Source organism: Ostrea edulis, chromosome 1, assembly GCF_947568905.1.
Source record: "Ostrea edulis chromosome 1, xbOstEdul1.1, whole genome shotgun sequence".
NCBI lineage: Eukaryota > Metazoa > Mollusca > Bivalvia > Ostreida > Ostreidae > Ostrea > Ostrea edulis.
The window spans coordinates 63,639,148-63,663,593 of record NC_079164.1 but is presented as its reverse complement, the minus strand read 5'-3'; the positions used below and the strand labels follow the sequence as shown (position 1 = coordinate 63,663,593).

The window sequence follows — 24,446 nt, the reverse complement described above, 5'->3', positions numbered from 1 at the left end:
TAATAGCCTTATGACATATTTCATATCGGATTTCGAAATCTTATCCTGTAGGCCTATATAACAAAGAACAAAAACGCTACCTACATATTTCAGCGCTACGTCAGTGCATACATGGATGTAGGCAGTATTTATATATAATTTACAATTCCAATGTTTTGGCTTCCCGTATCTTTACCAATTGTACAATGTTAGCCATTCCCTGATAAATGTAATGCATATGTAGCTGTGAAGGATGCGCGTATAAATCTTGATATATATAGTAGGTCTACCTTAGCGGCTAGGAATTCCAACAGAAATGAAAGTAGAAGAAAACATGTATGAGGGCATGAACTGCGAGGCTTCACGTCGGCATCCTAATGCTTCATGAAGCACGTTAACTTGCGTTTCACAAAGAGCATGGTAACGTGCATTATTCACCCGGAACGAAGTTGCAGGGGATTTTAGATTGTCCGTTGCCTTGATGTATGCTCAACTGTGTGCGTCACTGTGTAGATGATGTAATATCATATAGCAAATACTATTTCAAATTTCAGCCTCGTTCTTGTTACAGAGATCTCAGGAGAAAAATGGAGGTACCTCCTGAAATCAGGGTGAAAAGGGCATCTAGGTCTAGTTTGTAAAACGTATACCCTGTTTGCATGTTGATGCTCCGTTCCTTGATTTAATCTTAAAACAAAGTGTTTGAATTTGCACGACCTCAGACTTTGTCATTTTGTATTGATTCAATCGTTGCTAAAGTATAACAGCACGAAACTCCAAGTTATTGAAAGAATAATAATCATAACGCAAACATCAACTCGTTAACAAATTGAAGTCTATGTTAATTATACATAATGGATGGTATCTCTGAAGCGACACAACTTCATCATGATATTAATCCAAACTCCAGTGTCCCTGTAGTAAGTAATACTTTACATTAAATACAAAAACACTGAAGTTTGGAGAGCCATTTGATTATACTGCACTCTGACTTACACAGAGAAAAGTGCTTGAAGAATACCAGTGTCCATGTCATGTTTCCATGGTAATCACCACAACAAACAGCGCTCCGTGCCACTTCGATATTCCTTGTATGCACACGACTTACGTTAACCTTCGCTATAATTGATGACGGCAGAAATAATAGATTCCTTTTATTCTACTCGGTAGTTTCATTACGATAAACGGATAAAAAGATATCCGCTTTTGGTTTATTTCCTATCCCTGTTCATGTACATACCCGCTGAGACGAAACGTGTCTTCAATGAGGTCCGCCACAGACAACCAAATTAGATACCCAGGGAAGTTTCGTCCAAGTAATCAGTGTAGGTGTGTATCTCTTTCATACAGTACTCTAGTAATTCCAGAAATTCAAAAGATCATTAATTGATGGTGGACATCATTTATAAGCGTGAAATTTTGAAACAATAAAACAGAACACGTCAGATGCGCTTGTTTATTTGATGAGCAAAGGTCAACCATGACAAGATCGTCTTTGCTGTTAATCCTTCTTATATATTTTTTAAAACCCTTAATCTTTTCTCTAGACTAATTAGGATGATAATGAGTGCATCCTTTAGATGTGATGCCGGTGATAACGATTGGATGACTCGTCGGTGGGTGGCTTGCCGAGTGACAGAAGCTGTACAAAACATCAATGAATCGTGAAATGATGCGTCGAGAAAATATCATGTATCGATGAATACTTATAAAAAAGGCCTATTTTATGATATTTCAATGAGGGTATGCAGTTAAGCCGATCTATAAGGTTATGGATTTAAAAGACTGGAGGTTCGTTTTACGATTAAGGTAAAATGTTTTACTAAAGTTATTTATTATCGGTCCTTCTATAGATATGTACGTATTTTTACTATTACAAAATCTCTATTACATAATCTAACAATAGACGATAAGTATTAAATATTTGCGAACAGCTTATCAGTCATTTCAATCGTAAAACATACATTTCAACTACTTTTTAAAAAAAATATGGTTTACTGAAACAGAAAACCACCTCCAATTGTCAGGCGGCGACATATCGGTACCCTTCGCCAAGCGCTCGACATTCGAAATATAAGTCGCGGTGTCTCGAATGAGACCTCAAAAAGCGAGGTCCTGTGCCAGGCGTGGGTACCATAAATAACTCTGCCTGTCCAATGACCCAAGCGCCTGGATTTACTAACTCTAAAACTTGAAGCGAGTAACGTCTTCAAACGAGTAAAAAATTCTGGAAGGGACGTAAAACTCCACTCGGCTATTAACCCACCTGTTAAGGTATTTAAGGTAACAAATTGGCCATGCAGATTAGTTGATAGAATGCTTTTTGTGAGAATAAAACCACCAAAACAACGGCGCTAGAAGTCCCGAGAGATTATCGAATGAGGTCTCCAAACCGAGGTTGGGTAGGCGCTGTACACTAGAGCTGGCAAATCTCAGTTTAGCAAATTCTGATTGAGACGTTGATTATGATTGTATATACCGTGACGATATGATTTAGTTTATAACTGTAAATGTGTATTTATTTATTTATATATATTCTGATGATGTTTTATACAAAACGATTGTTCTGCCTGAATAAAACTACTACTACTACTAGTTATTTTGGATACTAATTAAACGTTTAAGTGGAATGGAAAGTGGAACGGGTGCTCATAAATCACTTCGATGTATTCTTCCTTTGTTTTGTTTTTAACGCACGAGAGATCCCTCTGAATGCATTGAAAATGTGCAGAGTAGATATATGTTTCCATTTTGCAGGCACCATTTTGTAATATTGGTAAATAATATCTCAATCAGGTAAAATTGGTATATACCTACACGACATACTATATTCTGTACAGGCTAGATGGACGAATGCATACATGACTTCTATAGCTGTGTCAAATTGATACATGTATATAGTTTCATTTCTGACATATGTTTGAAAATCCCAAGCTCCGTCATACCTATTTCATTTAAGTGTATATGATTGGTTCGTTTGCCGTTTTGGATCACTTGAAAAGGTATACGTTGATATTCCAAGACGAAGTGAATAATATCCTAGATGAACCATAACCAGACATCCTATAAAACATTAATGGAAAACCATTCTCATTTCTCATCAAAAGATAATTATTTATCAAAATGACGAACGAAAAATTTATGAAACCACATGTGATACATTATTCTGTTTGATTTCGAGTAAAAGCGCATGTTTTCTAAATAAAATGGATCTTCATTAACACAAATTGATAAGATACAAATTCGCTCTAGATATACATGTACAGGTCAAAAACCATTTTTAATTACCTTCTTCTGATTTACTTGCGCAGACCTAGTAAACATTCTTGACATTTGAGCTTTTAAAGCATGAAACGATGCTATGAAAGAGATATATATATATAGAGAGAGATACATGGAGAGAGAGAGAGAGAGAGAGAGAGAGAGAGAGAGAGAGAGAGAGCTTAATCAATCAATGTTCATTCTCATCATTAAGATGCATAGATACAAATAATACCCGGGCAAATGCGTGAAAAAGCAAACAAAAGAATTTTTGCAAACTGGGAGATCCTCTCTATAATGATTTATATAAATTTGTTATTTGCATTTCGTTTTGCTATTTCGTCAAATTTATAAATGTTAGGATTTGTATTTTTGAACTATTGACCTCTCTAGTTTGTTTACATGTTAATATCAGTGCAATCAAATGGATAATAAAATAAATCACTACTTTCATATCTCGTACACAGAATTCATCCTTCTATTATCTCTAAGCACATCATCTATCTACCTGATTTATATTACCACTTATAAATATATTCTCCCGTGGGGATCCGGGTTAGAATAGGTCCTTAGAATAGAGTGAATAGAGTTAGAATAGGTGCTTGTCGTAGAAGGCGACTAAATGGGGCGGCCCTTCGGATGAGACCGCTAAAACCAAGGTCCCGTGTCACAGCAGTTGTGGCACGATAAAGATCCTTCCCTGCTCAAAGGCCATAAGCGCCGAGCATAGGCCTAAATTTTGCAGTCCTTCACCGGCAGTGGTGACGTCTCCATATGAGTGAAATATTCTCGAGAGGGATGCTAAACAACAATCAATCAATCTAAATCTATTAAAAAATTGGAATGTTTTTGCAGGTAAAACTCGAAAACCCTGTTTGCTATATACCCCTAAATAAGTGTCAAATTACAGATATCAGCCAGGAGAAAAATCTTTGTAAAAATGCTTACTGTCTAAAGTTTACCAAAGCAAACTCATAGAAGAGGTACTTTCTGAAGGTAGACCTTAATTTACAGTAGATATAACTTTTCCGGGAAAATGGACTACGTGCTGTATAACTACAACTCTAAATACCAATGAAGTGAAGATGATAACCGAATTTACATTTCTTTGATGAATTTACACACCATGCATGTATTTTTGATGGATTTTAATTGCAATGCACGGAAACTTCAAGTGTCTGAGGCAACTTTACGATGCTCAAAGGACATGTCTGACAAATAATTGGAATTTATGACACGGGATGGTGTGATTAGTATATTGCATAAATATATCATTGCTTTACTGCTTTGGCGAAAAAAGATGTGCTTTTATTATATGAATACAATTTGATTCTTAATGTACAGACTTTTCTTCTGTGGTTTGGCTCATATGTGTGTTATTGTGACGTCTACACAAACACATACAATGCTATTCTAAACTTTGTTATAATTTCTAAATCATTATCTTTTATTTGCATGTGTACAGTGGCATGTGTACAGCGCTACAAATGGCCCAAGAGGCAGTGGGATACACCGCTTTACGGAACGCCCACTACGGGTCACTAATGACACCAGAGGGCACTGTACGTTCTGCGTAACGTGCTCTCTGTTGAGATGGAAGCCAGAGAATGCCAAATGTGGCAAGTTGGCAACCACCGATCCGGCGAGGAAATGGGAGTGTTAAATCTGCTGATAATTTGAAGAGGGAAAATTACACTATAGTGCGAGTACAAAATGACAAAATACACGGTGTTTAGATGTATATTTTAATGGGGTTAGTCCTTGAGTAAGTTCCTATGTCACTGGACGTCTTTATAGGTGGGAGTGCGGAAGGGATCAAACTTGTTGATGTTTAGGACAGTGTCAAGTCTAATGGAAACTGTGAACTAGTGCATAAATATTTTAGATTCATGTCCCTCAGATTTTGACGATAAACGCTTATTCTGAACACTGAATCTAAAATATTCATGCACTAATTTCTGTTAATTATTATATGTGTAATTGCTGATATATCCCGTTATAAATATAAACTTTTAAAATTTTGAAAAAATTTCGTACAAATATAAATTTTGAGAAGAAAAGGATGAAAAAGCTTTACACCAATCTCTTTTATATGAACTGGTCAGCTGACTCAATCATTTTGTCACATTTTGTCATTCAAAGTCACAACATTACCATACAAAAGGCGTGGGTCATTAGCACGTATATTCAAATGGTTTTAAGTATATGCAAACACTCTCTACGTATTCCTCCCCCCCCCCTTCCTTTTGAAAGTTTTCACGATATCCTTTGTCGTATTCAAATTTTGACATTTTATTGGTGTTAGAGTATATTTAATGCAGTCTTAACATACTCAACAAGAAGTTAAAAACCCGTATTTCCCGAAAAAACAATGAACTATCGAAACAATAATTTCATATTTATTCACTGTCTGAACACGCTCGCCGTTGCTTAACTTGCGTGATCACGAGAGACGTAGTATACAGCTAGCTCATTAGCAAGGCAATATAACATGTATAAGTTCCCTATATACTGTCCGCTACACTATTTTTACACATGGGGACAAAAGAGAGGAAATAAGATGGTGTGAAAGAGCAATCGAGAATGAAGATAAATGGGCGTCATTGGTATCCTACTTCTTCAGTGTCAGAAACGACTAATTGTCAGTTCGAGAGAGTGAGCACTGTAAAGCGAAGCAGACGAGGTTCAGGGTTTGTTTATTATGAACCATTCATTTGTGGAGATTTTTTTCCATCCGCCCACCCGAACATTTTCTATATTAAAGAGTGCCATGTCAAATATTCACTATAAGACAAATAACAAGTTGTTAATGGAGGATTAAGATAAAGTAAAACCACAAAACAAAATCGATGGACAAAATTAAACAATTTTAGTATATGTAAATGTACCCAAAGTCGTGATTAGGGGTAACCAAGAGCTTCGTTAAATGTCATAGAAAAGCTGAATTTTACTTTATCTACATTTCAAAGCACTACATATGATAATATTGCCCGCTTTCCACAATTCATTGTACTTTATTGAAATTAATAAAGAATTCCAGCAGATGCAATATCGGTTCCACTGGCTTAAATTAGAAAAAAATGTTTATATTTGAAAAACTGTAACACTGACACTGTGAACCTTTGTTCCGTTTGTTTGTCAATTAAAATATAGTTCATTGGAGTTGACCTTGATTAGTTGAAGGGACAAAATTTATGTGGTAGAAAGAACTACTACTTACAAAATATTTAATGATTGTTTATACATAATTATTTTGTATATTTCAGGAATCCTGACGTATAGAAGAATGGTAAAGAAAAAAGATATTGTGAAAGTGTTTGTAATTTATCTTTCACTTTGCCACGTTTGTCCTGCTCACCCGTGTGGCCAAAACCCTCTCCGCAGCCTCATCAGCATATCGTCCAAAACAGGTAGGGATCTCCCAAACCATGACGATAGCCAAGGGGTTCGATCTTCTACTCTCATCTTCATGTGAAAACAAGGGGTTCGATCTTCTACTCTCATCTTCATGTGAAAACAAGAGCTGTGGACCGGTATCCATGGCTACCAATAATGCTCCCAGGAAATGGGAACACAGCAACAACCTAATGAGACTGGAATCCCTATACATTTAGCAAGAATCCGTTGCATTTATTTCAAAAATTTCTCTACAAATCTTGAGAAAGTTGTTTTGTAGGTATAATTGTGCACAAATCAAGTATACAATTTCCGATCACACTCCGCGCCAAAACACTGAAAAATCATCAAATTGAAAAATGGCCATTAACTTCTATTTTTTTTAAATGAGCCCTGAAAAGAGTTTCGTCTTTTTCCGTTACTCGAAAAGTTGCGTGACAGCACATTTCAAATCTAGTGAAGTGTACCTCAATCCAATGTAGTGTACCATAATCTAGTGTAATGTACTTCAATCTAGTGTAACGTACCTCAATCTAGTGTAATGTACCTCAATCTAGTGTAGTGTACCTTAATCTAGTGTAATGTACCTCAATCTAGTGTAGTGTACCTTAATCTAGTGTAATGTACCTCAATCTAGTGTAGTGTACCTTAATCTAGTGTAATGTACCTCAATCTAGTGTAGGGTACCTCAATCTAGTGTAATGTACCTCAATCTAGTGTAATGTACCTCAATCTAGTGTAGTGTACCTTAATCTAGTATAATGTACCTCAATCTAGTGTAGTGTACCTCAATGTAGTATAGTGTACCTTAATCTAGTGTAGTGGAACTCAGTCTAGTGTAGTGTACCTTAATCTAGTGTAGTGTACCTCAATCTAGTGTAATGTACCTCAATCTAGTGTAGGGTACATCAATCTAGTGTAGTGTACCTTAATCTAGTGTAGTGTACCTCAATCTAGTATAATGTACCTCAATCTAGTGTAGTGTACCTCAATGTAGTATAGTGTACCTTAATCTAGTGTAGTGGAACTCAGTCTAGTGTAGTGTACCTTAATCTAGTGTAGGGTACCTCAATCTAGTGTAGTGTACCTCAATCTAGTGTAGTGTACCTCAATCTAGTGTGGTGTACCTCAATCTAGTGTGGTGTATATCAATCAAGTGTAATGTACTTCAATCTAGTGTAGTGTATCTCAATCTAGTGTAGTGTACCTCAATCTAGTGTAGTGTACCTCAATCTAGTGTAGTGTAACTCAATCTAGTATACCTCAATCTAGTGTAGTGTACCTTAATCTAGTGTAGTATACCTCAATCTAGTGTAGTGTACCTCAATCTAGTGTAGTGTAACTCAATCTAGTAAACCTCAATCTAGTGTAGTGTACCTTAATCTAGTGTAGTGTACCTCAATCTAGTGTAGTGTATACCTCCATCTACTATAGGGTACCTACATCTAGTGTAATGTACCTCAATCTAGTGTAGTGTAACTCAGCCTAGTGTAACTCAATCTAGTGTAGTGTACCTCAATCTAGTGTAGTGTAGTGTACCTTAATCTAGTGTAGTGTACCTTAATCTAGTGTAGTGTACCTCAATCTAGTGTAGTATACCTCAATCTAGTGTAGTGTAACTGAATCTAGTGTAGTGTACCTTAATCTAGTGTAGTGTACCTCAATCTAGTGTAGTGAACCTCAATCTAGTGTAGTGTACCTCAATCTAGAATAGTGTACCTCAATCTAATGTAATGTATACCTCAATCTAGTATAGGGTACCTCAATCTAGTGTGGTGTAACTCAATCTAGTATACCTCAATCTAGTGTAGTGTAGTGTACCTCAATCTAGTGTAGTGTACCTCAATCTAGTGTAGTGTACCTCAATCTAGTGTAGTATACCTTAATCTAGTGTAGGGTACCTTAATCTAGTGTAGGATACCTCAATCTAGTATACCTTAATCTAGTGTAATGTACCTCAATCTAGTGTAGTGTACCTCAATCTAGTGTAGTGTACCTTAATCTAGTGTAGTGTACCTCAATCTAGTGTGGTGTACCTCGATCTAGTGTGGTGTATATCAATCTAGTGTAGTGTACCTTAATCTAGTGTAGTATACCTTAATCTAGTGTAGGGTACCTTAATCTAGTGTAGGATACCTCAATCTAGTATAGTGTACCTCAATCTAGTGTAGTGTACCTCAATCTAGTGTAGTGTACCTCAATCTAGTGTAGTGTACCTCAATCTAGTGTAGTATACCTTAATCTAGTGTAGGGTACCTTAATCTAGTATAGTGTACCTCAATCTAGTGTAGTGTACCTCAATCTAGTGTAGTGTACCTCAATCTAGTGTAGTGTACCTCAATCTAGTGTAGTATACCTTAATCTAGTGTAGGGTACCTTAATCTAGTGTAGGATACCTCAATCTAGTGTAGTGTACCTCAATCTAGTGTAGTATACCTCAATCTAGTATAGTGTACCTCAATCTAGTGTAGTGTACCTTAATCTAGTGTAGTGTACCTCAATCTAGTGTAGGGTACCTTAATCTAGTATAGTGTACCTCAATCTAGTATACCTCAATCTAGTGTAGTGTAGTGTACCTCAATCTAGTGTAGTGTACCTCAATCTAGTGTAGTGTAGTGTACCTTAATCTAGTGTAGGGTACCTCAATCTAGTGTAGGATACCTCAATCTAGTGTAATGTACCTCAATCTAGTGTAATGTACCTCAATCTAGTGTAGGATACCTCAATCTAGTATAGTGTACCTCAATCTAGTATACCTCAATCTAGTGTAGTGTAGTGTACCTCAATCTAGTGTAGTGTACCTCAATCTAGTGTAGTGTAGTGTACTTCAATCTAGTGTAGTGTACCTCAATGTAAAACGTATACGGTACCAATTTTGATGCACCAGATGCGCATTTCGACAAATAATGTCTCTTCAGTGATGCTCAACCGAAATGTTTGAAATCCAAAATAACTATGAAGTTTTGGAGCTAAATATAGCCAAAAACAGCGTGCCAAAAAAGTGGAGCCAAATTCGTCCAAGGATAAGAGCTATGCACGAGGGAGATAATCCTTAATTTTGAAATGAATTTCTAAATTTTATAACAGCAATTAAATATACATCCGTATTTTCAATCTAGTGTAGTGTACCTTAATCTAGTATAGTGTACCTTAATCTAGTGTAACGTACCTTAATATATTGTAGTGTACCTCAATCTAGAGTAGTGTACCTCAATCTAGTGTCACTTTGTACGACAATCAGACTTTGTTCATTACAAGTAATTCAAAATTATCTGCTACTATCTGCAAAAATGGCTTCCATAGGACATACTTGGTTATGTGTTACAAACGGCACAAAATAGTATAAATTTTCTCTCCTTTCAATGTAAAGAAAAGATATACGAATACTGTGAAAGGAGAATATTTGTCTTCATTAAAGAAGTAACATATTCCTAACAGAACCAAGGCGTCGTCATAACATGGACATTTTTAGCACGGACATTGACAATCAATAAGTGATAAAACCTGGTCACGTAGTTTATTCACTCCGCCATGAAGCTACGGTACAATATGGTATTCCTTGGATTAAAAAGAACAGCAACCTTTGATGATAAAACGCCGCTTAATGATAAAATGTCATTAAACGTCGCAATTGCAACGTTGTAGCATAGAAAAGTTGATAGTTAGAACTGCTCATGATAACTCGACGCCTAATGACATGCGGTTTATCATTAAACTGTAAAACAATTCCAACACCTATTGAAGCCAGTAACGGCTACGCGTGCTTGTGACAATTCCACACTCGTACAACTTGTAGTATTACATGCATTCGCCACCTATAACCCTCTACATCAATATTAATTTGTACATTAGTATTCATAGTCCAAGGTCTTCGAATTCAAAAATGTTGATTAATACACATATCTTAACGTCCCATCAAGAATAATTCACTTATATCGAACGATCACCTGTTATAACATAGATGTTTAGGTGATGTGATAAATTTACACCTCTTTGTAGCGGGTCAATGCGCAATGATGGTTTTATATCGAATCAACACATACCGTAAACTGTGATCTTGGTTCTAGTACTGAGTCATGATGTTAATGTTTAATTAATAAAGAACAAGGTACGATTGTATACATAAAAAGGCCCACAAAATTTCTCTCTATAAAATGTGTCTGGAATTAACATTTTAAGAAAGTAAAATATATGCCAGGTATACTGTGTCAACAAAATCAGAATGATATTCCTAAATGGATAGCATTATGACATCATGAATAAGACATTTCCCGCCTTTTTCTCAAAATAAGCCTGAAAACTGTCAAATGCCATACAGATTATTGCTCAAGAAAAGATGTGCGCATTTGTCGAGCAAAATGAAAATGATATATATTGTGTATTATTTTACAATGAAAAATATTCTTGAATATGAATTTGCTCGACGCATGCGCTGTGTGTTTTCTGAAAGGAAAACCACCTGAATTTGTGGATATTTTCATTGAAAATGGCATTTTTGCAATTTTATACCAACTTCAAGCTCTCGTCATATGACAGATCATTTTGCTGATCAAACTGAGCGAAGTTTGGGTTTGTTAATCTATTCCTTATTTGAATGCCAGGGTTTGAGCTACAAGTGAAATCATCGATATTTTGGGTCAGATGACTTTAGAAACTGTACCTACTTCTTTCATTTTTGAAAATACATGAGGGTATGAACGGCGACGTTTCACGCCAGCCTACTTCATGAAGCGCGTTAGCGCTGCCGACGTGAAGCGTCACAGTTCATACCCTTATGTATTTTTAAATAAGATCAAGTAAAGGGAATAATCCATAGTGAAAATCAGTATTTAAAGAATGGCATAGCAATTGGCATGAAACACACCAGACAGCATTTGACCTAATGACAGGTTGTATTTGTAAATGAGATCAATTGATTCGATATGCATGAGTTTGTTCTGCGTATGATAAGTTTTAAAATCAAGACAGGCTACTGACAAATAAGTTGATGTTACAGGGGTTTCAACAGTCTCGTTTAAAGGCATGACATTTGGTCAAATGCTGTCTGACGTGTTTTATACCAATTGTTAGACCGTTCTTTACACACTGAGTTTTACTACAGATTACTCTGTCTACCTGATCAAGCTATGGGGCTCACGGCCGGTGTGACCCGTGACAGGGGATGCTTACTTCTCCTAGGTACCTGATTCCACCTTTGGTATACCCAGGTGTCCGTGTTTGCCCTACTCTATTTTGTATTCTTTAAATGAGAATGTTCACTGTTCGTTATGTTAACTTTTTTCATCATTATAACGACATAGAATTTTCCAAATGCTGACATCAAACGAAACTTTTGAAACCCTTGTAACATCAACTTATTTTCAGTACCATGCCTCGATTTAAAAATTGATCACATGCAGAACATGCTCTCGCGTATCGAATATAAGCACATAATCACCACATGCAGGTGGTAATGGAATATTGCTACATAATTATAGGAAGTTAACGATGGAGAAACTGAAGTCATCCCGTTTGTCATAAAGTTGAGTTGTAAGTTTACCGTTAACATCTATGTTCAATAAAATATCCAAGTCTGTGGTGTCTTTTATTTCGAGTTCACTTGGATATATGGAATCAAAATATGAATGAAAACTTTATGTGCTTATGTACCTTATTATACCAATGTTATTACTTGAAAAAGTCCTAAAACTCTAAGTAGTAGAAGTATGACAGAAATATCGATCACTGCGCAAAAAATCTAAAATTGTCAGAGTAAATTCAGTCTACCTTATATCTTATTGAAGTTTGCAAGTTTGTTATAGCTTTGCATTGCAAAAAGACAGAAATGTGTTCATGCATTGTATTTATGCTGCAAATTAGAACAGTTTTTGATAAGAATATTAATTAGGCCAATACTTGCTCTGAGGGAATTTCAAGGTCCTTTGGTATGAAAAGATAGTGACCCTAAACTGATCTTGACGCAAAAACACCCACTTTTCTATGTGTCCTGAGAATGTATACATTCTATATTTGTTGAATACAATATACCATACTTCAACGCATCCAATAGATATAAGACGATTCCATCCTTACAAACCAAACTACGGACAGACTAGTCAATCACCAGATGCCTCCTGTCTGAATCTTTTTCTGGACATAAACAAAGAGAGGGTTTACTTTCGTTTTCAACTTTCAGGTCACCCACTACGTTCAGTTCTCCTTGCTCTGAGGGAAATGGATGGGGGGATGTATAAACAGCTTCAGGGCGACTTTCAACGTTATGCGGGCTGTATTGGAATTGTTGATACCGGTTATTTCAAACGCTCAGCAGCCTCGGAATCACCCTCAAAGCAAACACTCTCCAACAACAAAGATCACGTTTCCGGATCAGATATTTTTGAAACATGGATCAAAAGGTACATGCGTATTTAACAATTCATATTAAATGCAATGAATTGAAGTTGATCAACTGCGTCAATTTAAACATTTTAAGTTACATGTTTTTATGGAGCGCCAGATTAATATCAACTCTAATAATTGAAGATATCTTTAATCATTTGAAGTTATCAGCAAATTTATTTGATGCGTGCAATAATGGAATTGATGCACGCATCAAATCATTTATAGCTCTCATCAATTGAATCGATGCGCGCATCATTGTGGTGGAATTATTGCTCGCAAAAATTTAATTTGGAGATCGGTATAAATGATTTGTTGATCTCTTAAATTCAAATAAAGGTGTCTTTAATCATTTACAACGACTTTGTATAAGGCATTAATGCGCCCATCATTTTTAAAGGGAGCAACAATTCAGTTATAAAGATCATGAAATCATTTGTGGATATGTTGAATTAAAGTTATATATTATCAAATAATTGCTCCCTCTAAAAGAATTATTGCGCGCATCAATTGAGATATATCATGAAGTCATTGAAGTTTTTTTTAATTCATGCGCGCAGTAATTCATTTACTGTGCATATTCATTGAATTGATCCGCGTACTAGTTGAATTTATACTCTCTTTAATTGAATTATATAGCGCGCATCAATTCAACTGTTGATATTATCAATTCATTTGAAGAGAGCAACCATTCAATGTATAGCGCGCATAAATTCATCAGAATAATTAATGCTATCAACAATTCAATTAATGAACGCAATAATTTACATTTGAAGATATCATTAATCATTTGAAGAGATATTTATGTGAATTGTAGCGTGCATCAAACAAATTGATATCTTCAAATAATGCAAGATATCTTCAATTATTACAGTTTATGTTAAATTAGCGCTACATTTGTCTTGGATACAAAGTACTAAATACTGTTCTGACAGTGAAAAGAAGCAAATTGAACACGAGCTGATTCGAAACGCATTTTTTCGTTTCCGTAAACAAATACATATCCTCTTTTTTGCGTGTATATAACTTAAAATAGGGTAAATAACATTTTGTTTCATACAAAATTCCGAGTGAATTAATTAAAAAAAATTTAAGGTAGTACTCTACATCGTCATAATGGCTGACTTCCTTTAAAAACATGGATGGAAAAAAAATCGATATCAGCAATATTTGACTTTTCCTTTTCCATTTAAATACCTAGCCCAGTAGCTCAGTAGGTTAGAACACCAACTCCTGAACTGTAGGTCGCAGGTTCGAGTACAGCAGGGGTTTTTAATTTTTTCAGATTACCTTCTACTAAAACTGTATTTTTTGACAAAATAAAGTAAATTTGAAAATTTTCAACTTCAAAATATTGTTGTACATATCCTCCACTTTTCATCTACATCAAATTTCTCTGGTGTAGCATACCTCCTTAAGAATCGATGTTCTGTTTGAAAAAATATATCAACCAAGTTAATAAATTATAACATTTGAAGTAGTTCCAAGTCTCAACTACCTGTATCAAAAATCATAAAACTGAAATACGTGTATACAATGTAGGAGTATAAGAATAGAACAGAAACTGTAATATCATGCAGAATGAGAACTTTTTGATTAATGAATTCTTCCGCCATAAAATATAGTCCCTGCCAACCCTTTCAAAATTTGAATTGACCCAAAAATTTCAACTGGAATGGGTTCATTAATAAACGTGTAATATGTTTGCACCAATGGGGTCAATATTGAACTAGTGAATACTTAGTTGTAGCATCCTGTGCAGTTGTACTCAAAAGCTCAGGTGCTAACTTCCTTAAACCAGGAATATATTTATTATTATAACTACATACATGTATATTATTTCATTATTTTTATTGTCACCAGTTGATATTCGAATTATGAGAGATAAAACGTTTTCCCCATGATGCAACTGCAATATAATAGAACCTACATTGCAGCTTTTAGTTTCCCTCCACTCTTTCTAATCACTCGCCTCTTCATATGCTAACGAGTGTTGTTCATAAATCGGGAATTTTATACAGTACATGCACCACTGAAATTACGTATACTTATTCTGCAATAAAGCAACAATTTGTATTCAGAGGGCGGACGATTGTTCTAATAAACTGTAATTTCATATTTGTGCTTTTAAAGTGTGGCTAGCAATATAAAAAAATGACTGAATCTGAAGTGTATGTATTTGGTATACTTATATATAATTACTCTTTTATTTTCAAAATACAGATGCTTTGTGTAGTTTATATTTCAGTTCAGATATTCTAAGGGGAAAATAACTAGTTTTACGGCAGGACACTGACTCGTCCTTGCTTCTTTCTGTCAAGAGCGCTGGGAATATGGTCCTCAACCGCTTAATTTTGCTTCGAAAACAAATTAGAATTCTTTTGAAATATCCCACGACTGAATTAATTTTCATCCATTTTTCCACGTACCCTAGGCACTCCATTGCAGAGTAAACTCTCATCTTCACCACTTCCCTTTTTAATTGTTAATAAAGTAATTTCTCAGGAGATTAAGCATGTTGATATAAAGGGATTAATAAAAGGTTTTAACACTATAGTTCCACTGCAAACAAACGAATTATAACACAAGGCCCATAGATTATTGTTAAACAAGACTTCAGATCACGAGATATTTATGCAAATGGGATTGATCAAGAGTAGTGTTTGATGATGTTTACTATTGAGCAATTATATGCACATGATTTGTGTCAAAAAGAGAAATGAACTGAGATACACATACACTAGCGCTCTAAATAAGCAAAACAGACTCAAAGTACCAAATTTATTAATTATTGGGGGGAAATCTTAACTTAATGCCCTTTCAATAGCGCTAGATATGATTAACACCTAGCGGCTATATCCCTCTCCACGAGCATAATTTGCATGATACATTTTGAGTAAAATAATATGTTTAGTGTCTAATGTCGAAAGTTTGCTCAAAGGCTTATAATTTCAAAACTTGAGAATGTTTGTGATTTTAAGAAAACGAGATTATTTTGAAAATACACTTCGATTACAAATAGTTCCCTGGTTTCTACTGTATAATGCACTATATTAATTCTAGAATTACAGAAACGTACTTGAATACAATATCTTGCTCATAAATTGCTCATATTGTCCATTATGACAATTACTTGTATATACTTATGATATTTTATATCTCAGCTCAAAGTGAGCTTTTCTTATCAAATTTTGTCCAGCGTCTGTTTGTCTGGTGTAAAATTTTCATCTCTTCCAAGAACTAGTTGGCCAATTTCAAGAAAACTTGCCATAAGGTGCTTTTGGGTAATGAACTTTTTCCATTTCCCCAACACATCATACAGAGAATTTGATGTACGCGAGATAGGGCCAAAGCATGCTGTATAGTTGCAATCAAGTGAATTTCTGCTTCTTCTTTTTTACCATCGAAGTTTCATTAAAGGTGTTCTCACTTCGCTTTATATCGTTCGTGTACTTGTTGGTGTTTGCCCAAATGAAGAAACGTGCCCTTTCAAGGAGGTGTGTTTAAAAAATCCCTCTCAAAAACCACTGAACACACACACACAAAAAAAAAAAAAAAAAAAAAAAAGACACAAAAAACTCCAATAAAAAAAACCACAAAAATAAAAACACAAACATTTAAGAAATATTCCTTCTGTAATGAAGATTCAAGTTCAAACCCCGAGTCCAAGAGTTACAGTGGCGGATCCAGCGTTAACGTACCGGGCGCATGCACGTCCCCTTTGACAAATATAATCCATTTTGATAAAAATATGCCAAAATTCACTAAAGTATATGTATGTACGTCTTATTTTGGCGAACTCGGTATTTTCAGGGTGCTTTGCCTCTTGGGTCCTCTCCAGGGCTTTGCCATGTATCCACTGGAGGCTTCAAAAGGGTCCCCAATTACCCGGCCGTTTACAGCGCCCCTCCCCTTGTTCAGAAATTTCTTGATCCGCCATCGAGCCAGAATAAGGTTCATCAAAGTATACAAGAAAACATTCCAAAATATTCTTCTTACCATCCTCCGGGATGCAATTGTCAAATTTATATGCAAGCTACATCATGTTGTGTAAATTCACTCAGTCCGGCCAGGAATAGTCATAATTTAAATTCAATGTTTTACAAGGAAAATGCAAGAGTGGTAAGGCGAGCGATTGTGGTCCATGGCTTTCTTGCTGTAAGTCATCGTTTTATTTTGACTTTCTTTACAGAAATACTAAGATACACCGCTTGTCACTTCTGAAAGAGACGAAGAAGCTGCTGGATAATGAACTTTTTCCATTTTCCCAACACTTAACACAGAGAAATCGATGACCTGCACGCGAGATAGGATAACAAATGTTGTATAGTTGCAATAACTATCCGGTATTCAAGTGAATTTTCGTCTGTTTCTTACCATTTCAGTTTCAATAAAGGTGCTTCTCAATTCGCTATTTATCGTTCGTGTCGTTAAAATAGGTGTGTGTCTTACTCCATCTTGTTCAGCAATGGTTGTTCACTGCAGAATCTTTATCAAAAAGCAATGGTACACCTGGAATAAAAATTTTGGTTTCTGACGTACATTGCACATGTAGCCGTTTTCCACCGCAGACATTATGAATATGTACATATGTAGCTGTAGAACGGTAGCTCTCTGGGTATAAATGTTGGGATACACCAGAGAGCTACAGACCCAACCGTTGTAGAAAGCCTACCATTTACAGCGCAGAACTTTTCTGTGCATGGTTCAGGACTTATATCACGACAGTTTTACATCACCGCCTTGAGATTTTACATCAAAATTCACAACATATTTTCTCACTACACTTGTGTCAAAACATACCCTCAAGCATTCATTAAAGCCCCCATTCAAAAGGATTAGGCACAAGTTCAAACATTATGAATATTTTGTTTACGTTAAACTGAAATATATATTTATTACTAGTATTAGAAGATTTTATATATATATATATATATATATATATATATATATATGCGCGCCAGGATGTAACAACTTAATAAAACTACAACTGTCGCACTTTTACAAAACATAAAAGGTCAACGATTTTCTCAATCTTTCAAAGTATGAGAACAAAAAATACATATTTATGACCGTACCATCGATTTTGTTTTCTTTGTCTGTTTATAAGTCTCTCATGTTATAAGCAATTTAAGTATGGAATTTCAAGGTAATTGTGAATGTTTTATTTTCCAACGTTGTTAAACACGCAAATCTTTATTCAGCTAGTTTTCATTATTTATGGAACATATACTTCACACTAATTAAGGCAACTTCATCTTAATTTTATCAGTTGCGAAAACTGCTAATTTATAAATACACATAAAGTAATTGTAGATCTCAGGGAAATCATGAACAGTAAATAAATCATTATTATTATTTGCCAAGTCTAAGGTTGCATGTATAACTGTTGTTTTTAGAGTATACTCTATCGGCTTTGTCATTTTATTTTTATTATTATACTACTTGTGGTAGTATATATATATACATATATATATATAGACAGATAGATAGATAGATAGATAATAATTACTTTTCGCAATGATCGGTAAAAGTATAGGTAAAAAATATTTAAAAAAATTAGTGAATGTAAAGCTTCTGAAGATTTGAAATGAAAGCGCTAAAGCTTTATTAAACGTCTTCGTGTATCTTTTTTATTTTTTACCTATATATATATATATATATATATATATATATATATATATATATGATGTCAAAAAAATCTAGTTTTTAATTTATCGTGAGGAATGGTGGTGTAAAGTGTTGTTGTTTTTTTTTAAAAATCATACTTTTTGATGTTGTTGATTTGAAGATACGAGGGCGAATCAATAAGTAACCAGCCTATCCCATTTCCGATTGACCTAGACGGTCACGATTTTCATGCCTTGTTACATGTTTTATACCTGGGTACAAAATTGCACGCGTATCGAGTCATTCTTTGCAAAGGCATGCTTTTCATCTAAAGTTGAGTACCGTGCTCTAATTCGGTACTTGCATTTAAAAGGTAAAACATGCAAGGAAATACATGGCGAGTTAGCCGATGTTTATGGGTCTTCTGCACCATTTTATGCTCCGGTTAAATTCTGAGCAGGGGAATTCAAACGCGGTAGAACGTCTTTAGAAGATGAAGCCAGGTCTGGACGACCACTGGATACCACCGACGAAGAAATATGTAAGAAAGTTCGGGATCTGGTATACTCTGATAGGCGAATTCAGGTGGAAGAAATAGTGCAGGCATTAGGCATTTCATATGGTAGCGTTTCAATAATATTACATGATCGTTTAGGTATGCGCAAGCTAACAGCCCGTTGGGTCCTCAAATCCCTTAGCGATGAGCAAATGGCAACCAAAGCATCAGTATGCAGCGCCTTGTTGAAGCGTTTTAGGTCAAAGGAGGATTTTCTTTTGCGTCTGGTGACTGTAGATGAAACGTGGGTTCATTATGACATGTATGAGCCAGAGAATAAAGCTCAGAGTCGTCAGTGGGTACGGCCTGGGTCCGAGGCCAAAGAAGTCCAAGACGCAGTCATCTGCTGGCAAGTTGATGGCCACAATATTTTGGGACGCAAAAGGCGTTATTATGTTGTACTTTTTACCCAAGAGAAGTACAATAACTGGAGTGTACTATGCAAACTTGCTAGACCATCAGAGAACCGCCATCCGTGAAAAACGCCGAGGTAAACTCTCTTAAGGTGTTTTGCTGCAACAGGACAACACGAGAGTCCACACTTGCAAAGTTGCAATGGATGCTGTAGAGTGAAACGGGTATGAATTAATACCACATCCTGCTTATTCGCCCGGCCTAGCTCCTAGCGACTTCTTCCTATTCCCAAGCTTGAAAAAGGACATCCGTGGGTTCATTATTACATGTATGAACCAGTCTGACGAAGAAGTTGTGACGGCAGTTGAGGGGTGGGTCAATGGAAAGGATCCTGACTTTTTCAATTCTGGGGTGATGGCACTTGAACACCGTTGGTCTAAGTGCATCACACTAGAAAAAGGAGAGGTGGATCTCAACCGGAAATAAGTTAAGCTGGTTACTTATTGACTCACCCTCATAAATCAAGATTTATCGCAGAGAAATCAAAGTTTTTTGGAAATAGGCCTAGATATCAATATTATCGAATAAAAATCAAATTTTTTGCATATGAATATCATGATTAGAGAATTCCGCATATAGATAGAAAATATGAAACGAAGAACTCCATCACAGAACAAAAACAAGAAGAGCAAGCGAAATAATAACTCTCAGGAAGTGGGGTTGGATTGGCCATGTACTAAGGATGGAGAACAACAGGATTTGCACCACTGCACTGGCTTGGCACCAAAAGGGAAGGAGGAAAGTAGGCCGGCCAAAAACAACTTGGAGGAGAACAACTGAACAGGAAAGGTTAATGCTGGGATGGAATAGCTGGGCGTCAGCAAGGGCAGTAGCCAGAGACAGAGGCAGGTGGAGGCAGTGTATTGGGGCCTTATGTACCAGCGGGCACGAAGAGGATAGGTGAGCTAAGGTGACCCAGAGAAAGCAAAAGGAAAACTATTCTGGATGCGCAGAGTGAAGTAATTTGATTTGAACAGTATTTTATTCATGTATATATAGAAAATACATACATCAGTAGGATTGGTTTGAACATATTTTATTGCATAAATAATATACAACAGGTTTGAACACAAGTTCTTACAACTTACGAGGTCCTCATCTTAGATTAATTGATAACAATAAATAGGATTAGGCAATAGGCACAATGCCTATATAAGCCCTCTCCATAGGTCAAAGGTCAATTATCACAGAATATAATTAATATAGTACTTGAAAATATAACAAAACTAGAGCCAAACTCGTTGCAAAGCAACGAGAGGTCTTCCGTCGGAGTTGTGTGACATAAAAACCTTAAACTTGACCATATGTCCTTGGGTCAGGTCCTAATGCAGCCTAGTTAACATGAAAATACAGGAACCGTACATGAGTATGTGTGTGTGGGATCTAACTTTCGCCTTCTTTCCCTCTTGATATGTTATACGTAACATCACCCCGGGAAAAATTATTTGAAATACTTATCCAGTGATTTTACAAAAGACGAATACAAGTTAAGTTTTTAGAAAGAAAATAATCAACTGCACTGTGACAGGAAGATAAGTACTGTAACGATATAAGTAGTTTGGCTACGCTGGCGATTCTGACTTCTCGTATGTACTTATGAAATAGTTTGAGAATTTAATATATATCATTGAAATGAAGCTATAAAGATGTACTATAAATTTTTATCGTTAGGTGTTTAATAAATTTATACTACTTAAGTACATGCGTGTATGATCTCATTCCACGAATCAGTCTTTTGAGGCGAGCGTGTATGTGGGATTAAATTCTTTCAGCATTTAACTTTTCAGTCCCAATAATGAACAAAAAATTACTATTTAAATTTATGAAATTCATGGCTCAGGACATACAATAAAGGTTTATAGCTGTTACCAATATTTTATCATACAACAAAATTATGATAGCATAATATTCAGACTGAAGAGAATAATTCATCGAGTTTGAATTATTTATACATACAAATCAAATAAATTGCTCTCAAATCTTGAATATTTTATTGAACTTTAATATCTATCTGCGTAAATACATGTAGGTATATTATGTACACAGTGCGCACAGAAGTCGCGTATGAATTTCACGCCAGGGGCACGTGCCGAAGTAAGTTATACACATATTTTTCCCCCTTCACCTACCTAATGATACGGTTACCTGTTTGCGGGTCAAGCATTTTACTCATATTTAACACAATACTCGAGCAAAATATTATGTTTATGAGATCAATAAGATGTTAAGGAACAACTTTTCCAGCGAAAGCCATATCGAAATATTTACCGTTTTTGAGTTATAAAGCGAAAACTTTGAAGATCCCCAGATCCCTAATTTAAGGAGCCAGCCCCTTTTTAGGGATATCAAAAGAAAGCTCTTAACATTTTACACAACTTTTGTTCTACACGTCTTAACAAAATATTTTTAGTTTAAAAGATACAAAGGAAAATATGTGTAATTTTTTGCTCCTTTAGGCGTCCTAATTTTTAAACCCTTACAACCACCATTTCGAACGCTGTAATCAAAAAACAAAAAACGATGTGCACAACTACAATGCTCCTACTTTTCATTTTCAATGCATTTTCTGCTCAAGCTTATACAGTCTCGGAGCCTTTGTCTGGAAACCAAAGCCCCTAAATTTTCATTCAAAGGGGAATAACTCGTGAACAGAAGGGAATTTCTGAAATGTAGTACATTATTTTAAAATTGTTCTGTAAAGTTTATAAACCCTGAAAATTTGAGCAAAATCCATGCAGAAATGAGCGAGATATGAAGCTTCAAAGTTAGCGTCTAGGAAAGAAAAAAAAAGAATAATAAGAACTAGTAATCCTAATTGTTCGCGAACAATTAGAGGGCTTTCCACCTACAATGATTTAAAAAAGATATTCAAGAATATTTAAGATGATGTTGGAAACTAAAAAAGACCTTGAAAATAAAAGTAATAATTTTTACGATGACCTTGACTTCATTTTGAAGGTCAAAGGTTATCGGCCTTAATGCAAGTGATCCCATGTCTCTATCTATATTAATGTAAAAGCTATAAGCTTAAAAAATGTTAATCAAGACATTCAGGGATTTTTGTTTCGGGGTTTTCGGTTACTTTCGGTTAGCTTCTCAATGCTAAAAATACTTTGAAAGACCTTGAAAATGGGGAAAAAAATCATTTTGATGATGACCTTCAACTTTGACCTTGACCTCATTTTGAAGGTCATCGGTCTTAATGCAAGTGATCCCATGTCTCTAACTAAATTAATATAAAAGTTATAGGCTTAGATAATGATATTGGAGACTTTCAGGGGCAATAACTATGCTTAAGGGTTTTTGTATCCCTTCCATTAATTTCTCAGTGCAAGGGGGTTTTACTCTGAAGTCATTAGCGAAGGTTTCATGTCTCTATGACTTTCGCTTTAGTAGAAGTAGCGATAACAAGCTTTTTAATGCGAGTCTCCCAAATTCACGAAAGGGTCAATGTTCAAAGTTATCATGCATAATATCTGAACCAATCATGAAGTCAATACTTACCGATATAATATTTCAATGCTATCTTAAGCAGGAAAAAGGGTATAAAAAGTGCTATTTTCTGGCCATTTTGGATTACCTTGACCTTTGACCTTGACCTAATTTTCAAGGTCAAAGGTTAATGATCCCATTCCAGTTGGTCCCGTGTCTCTACGACAAACCGTTCTCATGTTGGACATTATTTACGAATAAATCGTAAAACCTGAGGGGCAATAACTCCCCCGAGGGGTCTTCGAATCCTTTTGATTAATGCCCATATGAATCCATCTAAGTCTCTTCTATGTTTCAGCAAAGGTTTGATGCTCCTATCTTTTACGATTAAAGAGGAGTAGCGATAACAAGGATTTTTACGTAAAGTCCAATAACTCCGTAAAAGGTCAAAGGTCAATTACGAAGGGTCACATGTGATCATGTTTTGAGAAGTTGAATATGATGGGCTATAAAACTTTTCGATAAGTCTAAAGATGTCAAATTATTTTTTGGCGGAAAGAAAAGAAGGAAGAAAATAATAAACAGAACAATATCAGTAGGACTTTCCACAGAAAGGTGGAAAGCCCTAATAATCTTAACCAGCACAATCAGTAGAAGGTCTTCCGTTGTTACGGAAGACCTTAATAATTGAAGAAGAAAAAGTTTACAAATAAGAGAGAAAAATGAAACAATTATAAAAATGGGAGATACAACTATGTGCCAGTTATGGTAAGAATATAACAATTTTAATACCTACAATAATTTGGATTCCGAAATTTGTTTAGCTATACAGTGAAGTATTGCGTGATTACACATATTCATACATTTTGAATAACAGTATAGGTGAACTTCAGACAAACTTATCTGCCATTATTGGCTGATTGACTCATATATATATATATATATATATATATATATATATATATATATATATACAGACTTTCCGAGGTACCACGTGATAGGACTTAACCAATAAAATAACTGTACGGAGACACTCGACCAATCGTGGCAATGTACGGTACCACACAACATGAGTTTTGTCGTACAGTGCCAAACAAGTTTGCCGTACACATAGAATAAATGATTAAAAACATGTTTTATTTAACAAGTACATATGAGACTATTTTGGATGTTATCCTAAACTGTAAGTAAATATTCGGTTACTAGTAATATGTATATTCGTCATAAAAATATGGAATCGTCCAACAGACCATGTCAACAAAGCACCGTTACATACAAGCACAATGATAAGCTATTGTAAGGCACAAATGACTGCTTGATTATAATAAATAACTTATTACAATTGTTCTAGCAATAATCTGAGTTACTTCCAATAATGGATAATCAGGAAAATCACAGGTATACAAAATGTGAAACTCAG

General features: G+C 35.4%; 1 protein-coding gene across 2 annotated transcripts in view; it reads left to right on the top strand.

Moving 5' to 3' along the window:
* LOC125664888 (uncharacterized) overlaps nt 1-17,426 on the top strand; it is a 32,283-nt gene extending 14,857 nt beyond the window's left edge. Inside the window, exons 1-4 of one of the 2 annotated variants that reach the window (XM_048897688.2) lie at nt 1,699-1,788; nt 6,507-6,650; nt 12,812-13,031; nt 17,207-17,426. In XM_048897688.2, the coding sequence (XP_048753645.1) occupies nt 6,527-6,650; nt 12,812-13,031; nt 17,207-17,309 (447 nt within the window). In that variant the 5' untranslated portion in view covers nt 1,699-1,788; nt 6,507-6,526 and the 3' untranslated portion in view covers nt 17,310-17,426. Of the gene's footprint in view, nt 1-1,698; nt 1,789-6,506; nt 6,651-12,811; nt 13,032-17,206 lie in introns of those variants that run through there. The other variant, XM_056156388.1, reaches the window with a different exon arrangement.
* The last annotated feature ends 7,020 nt before the right edge of the window (nt 17,427-24,446 follow it).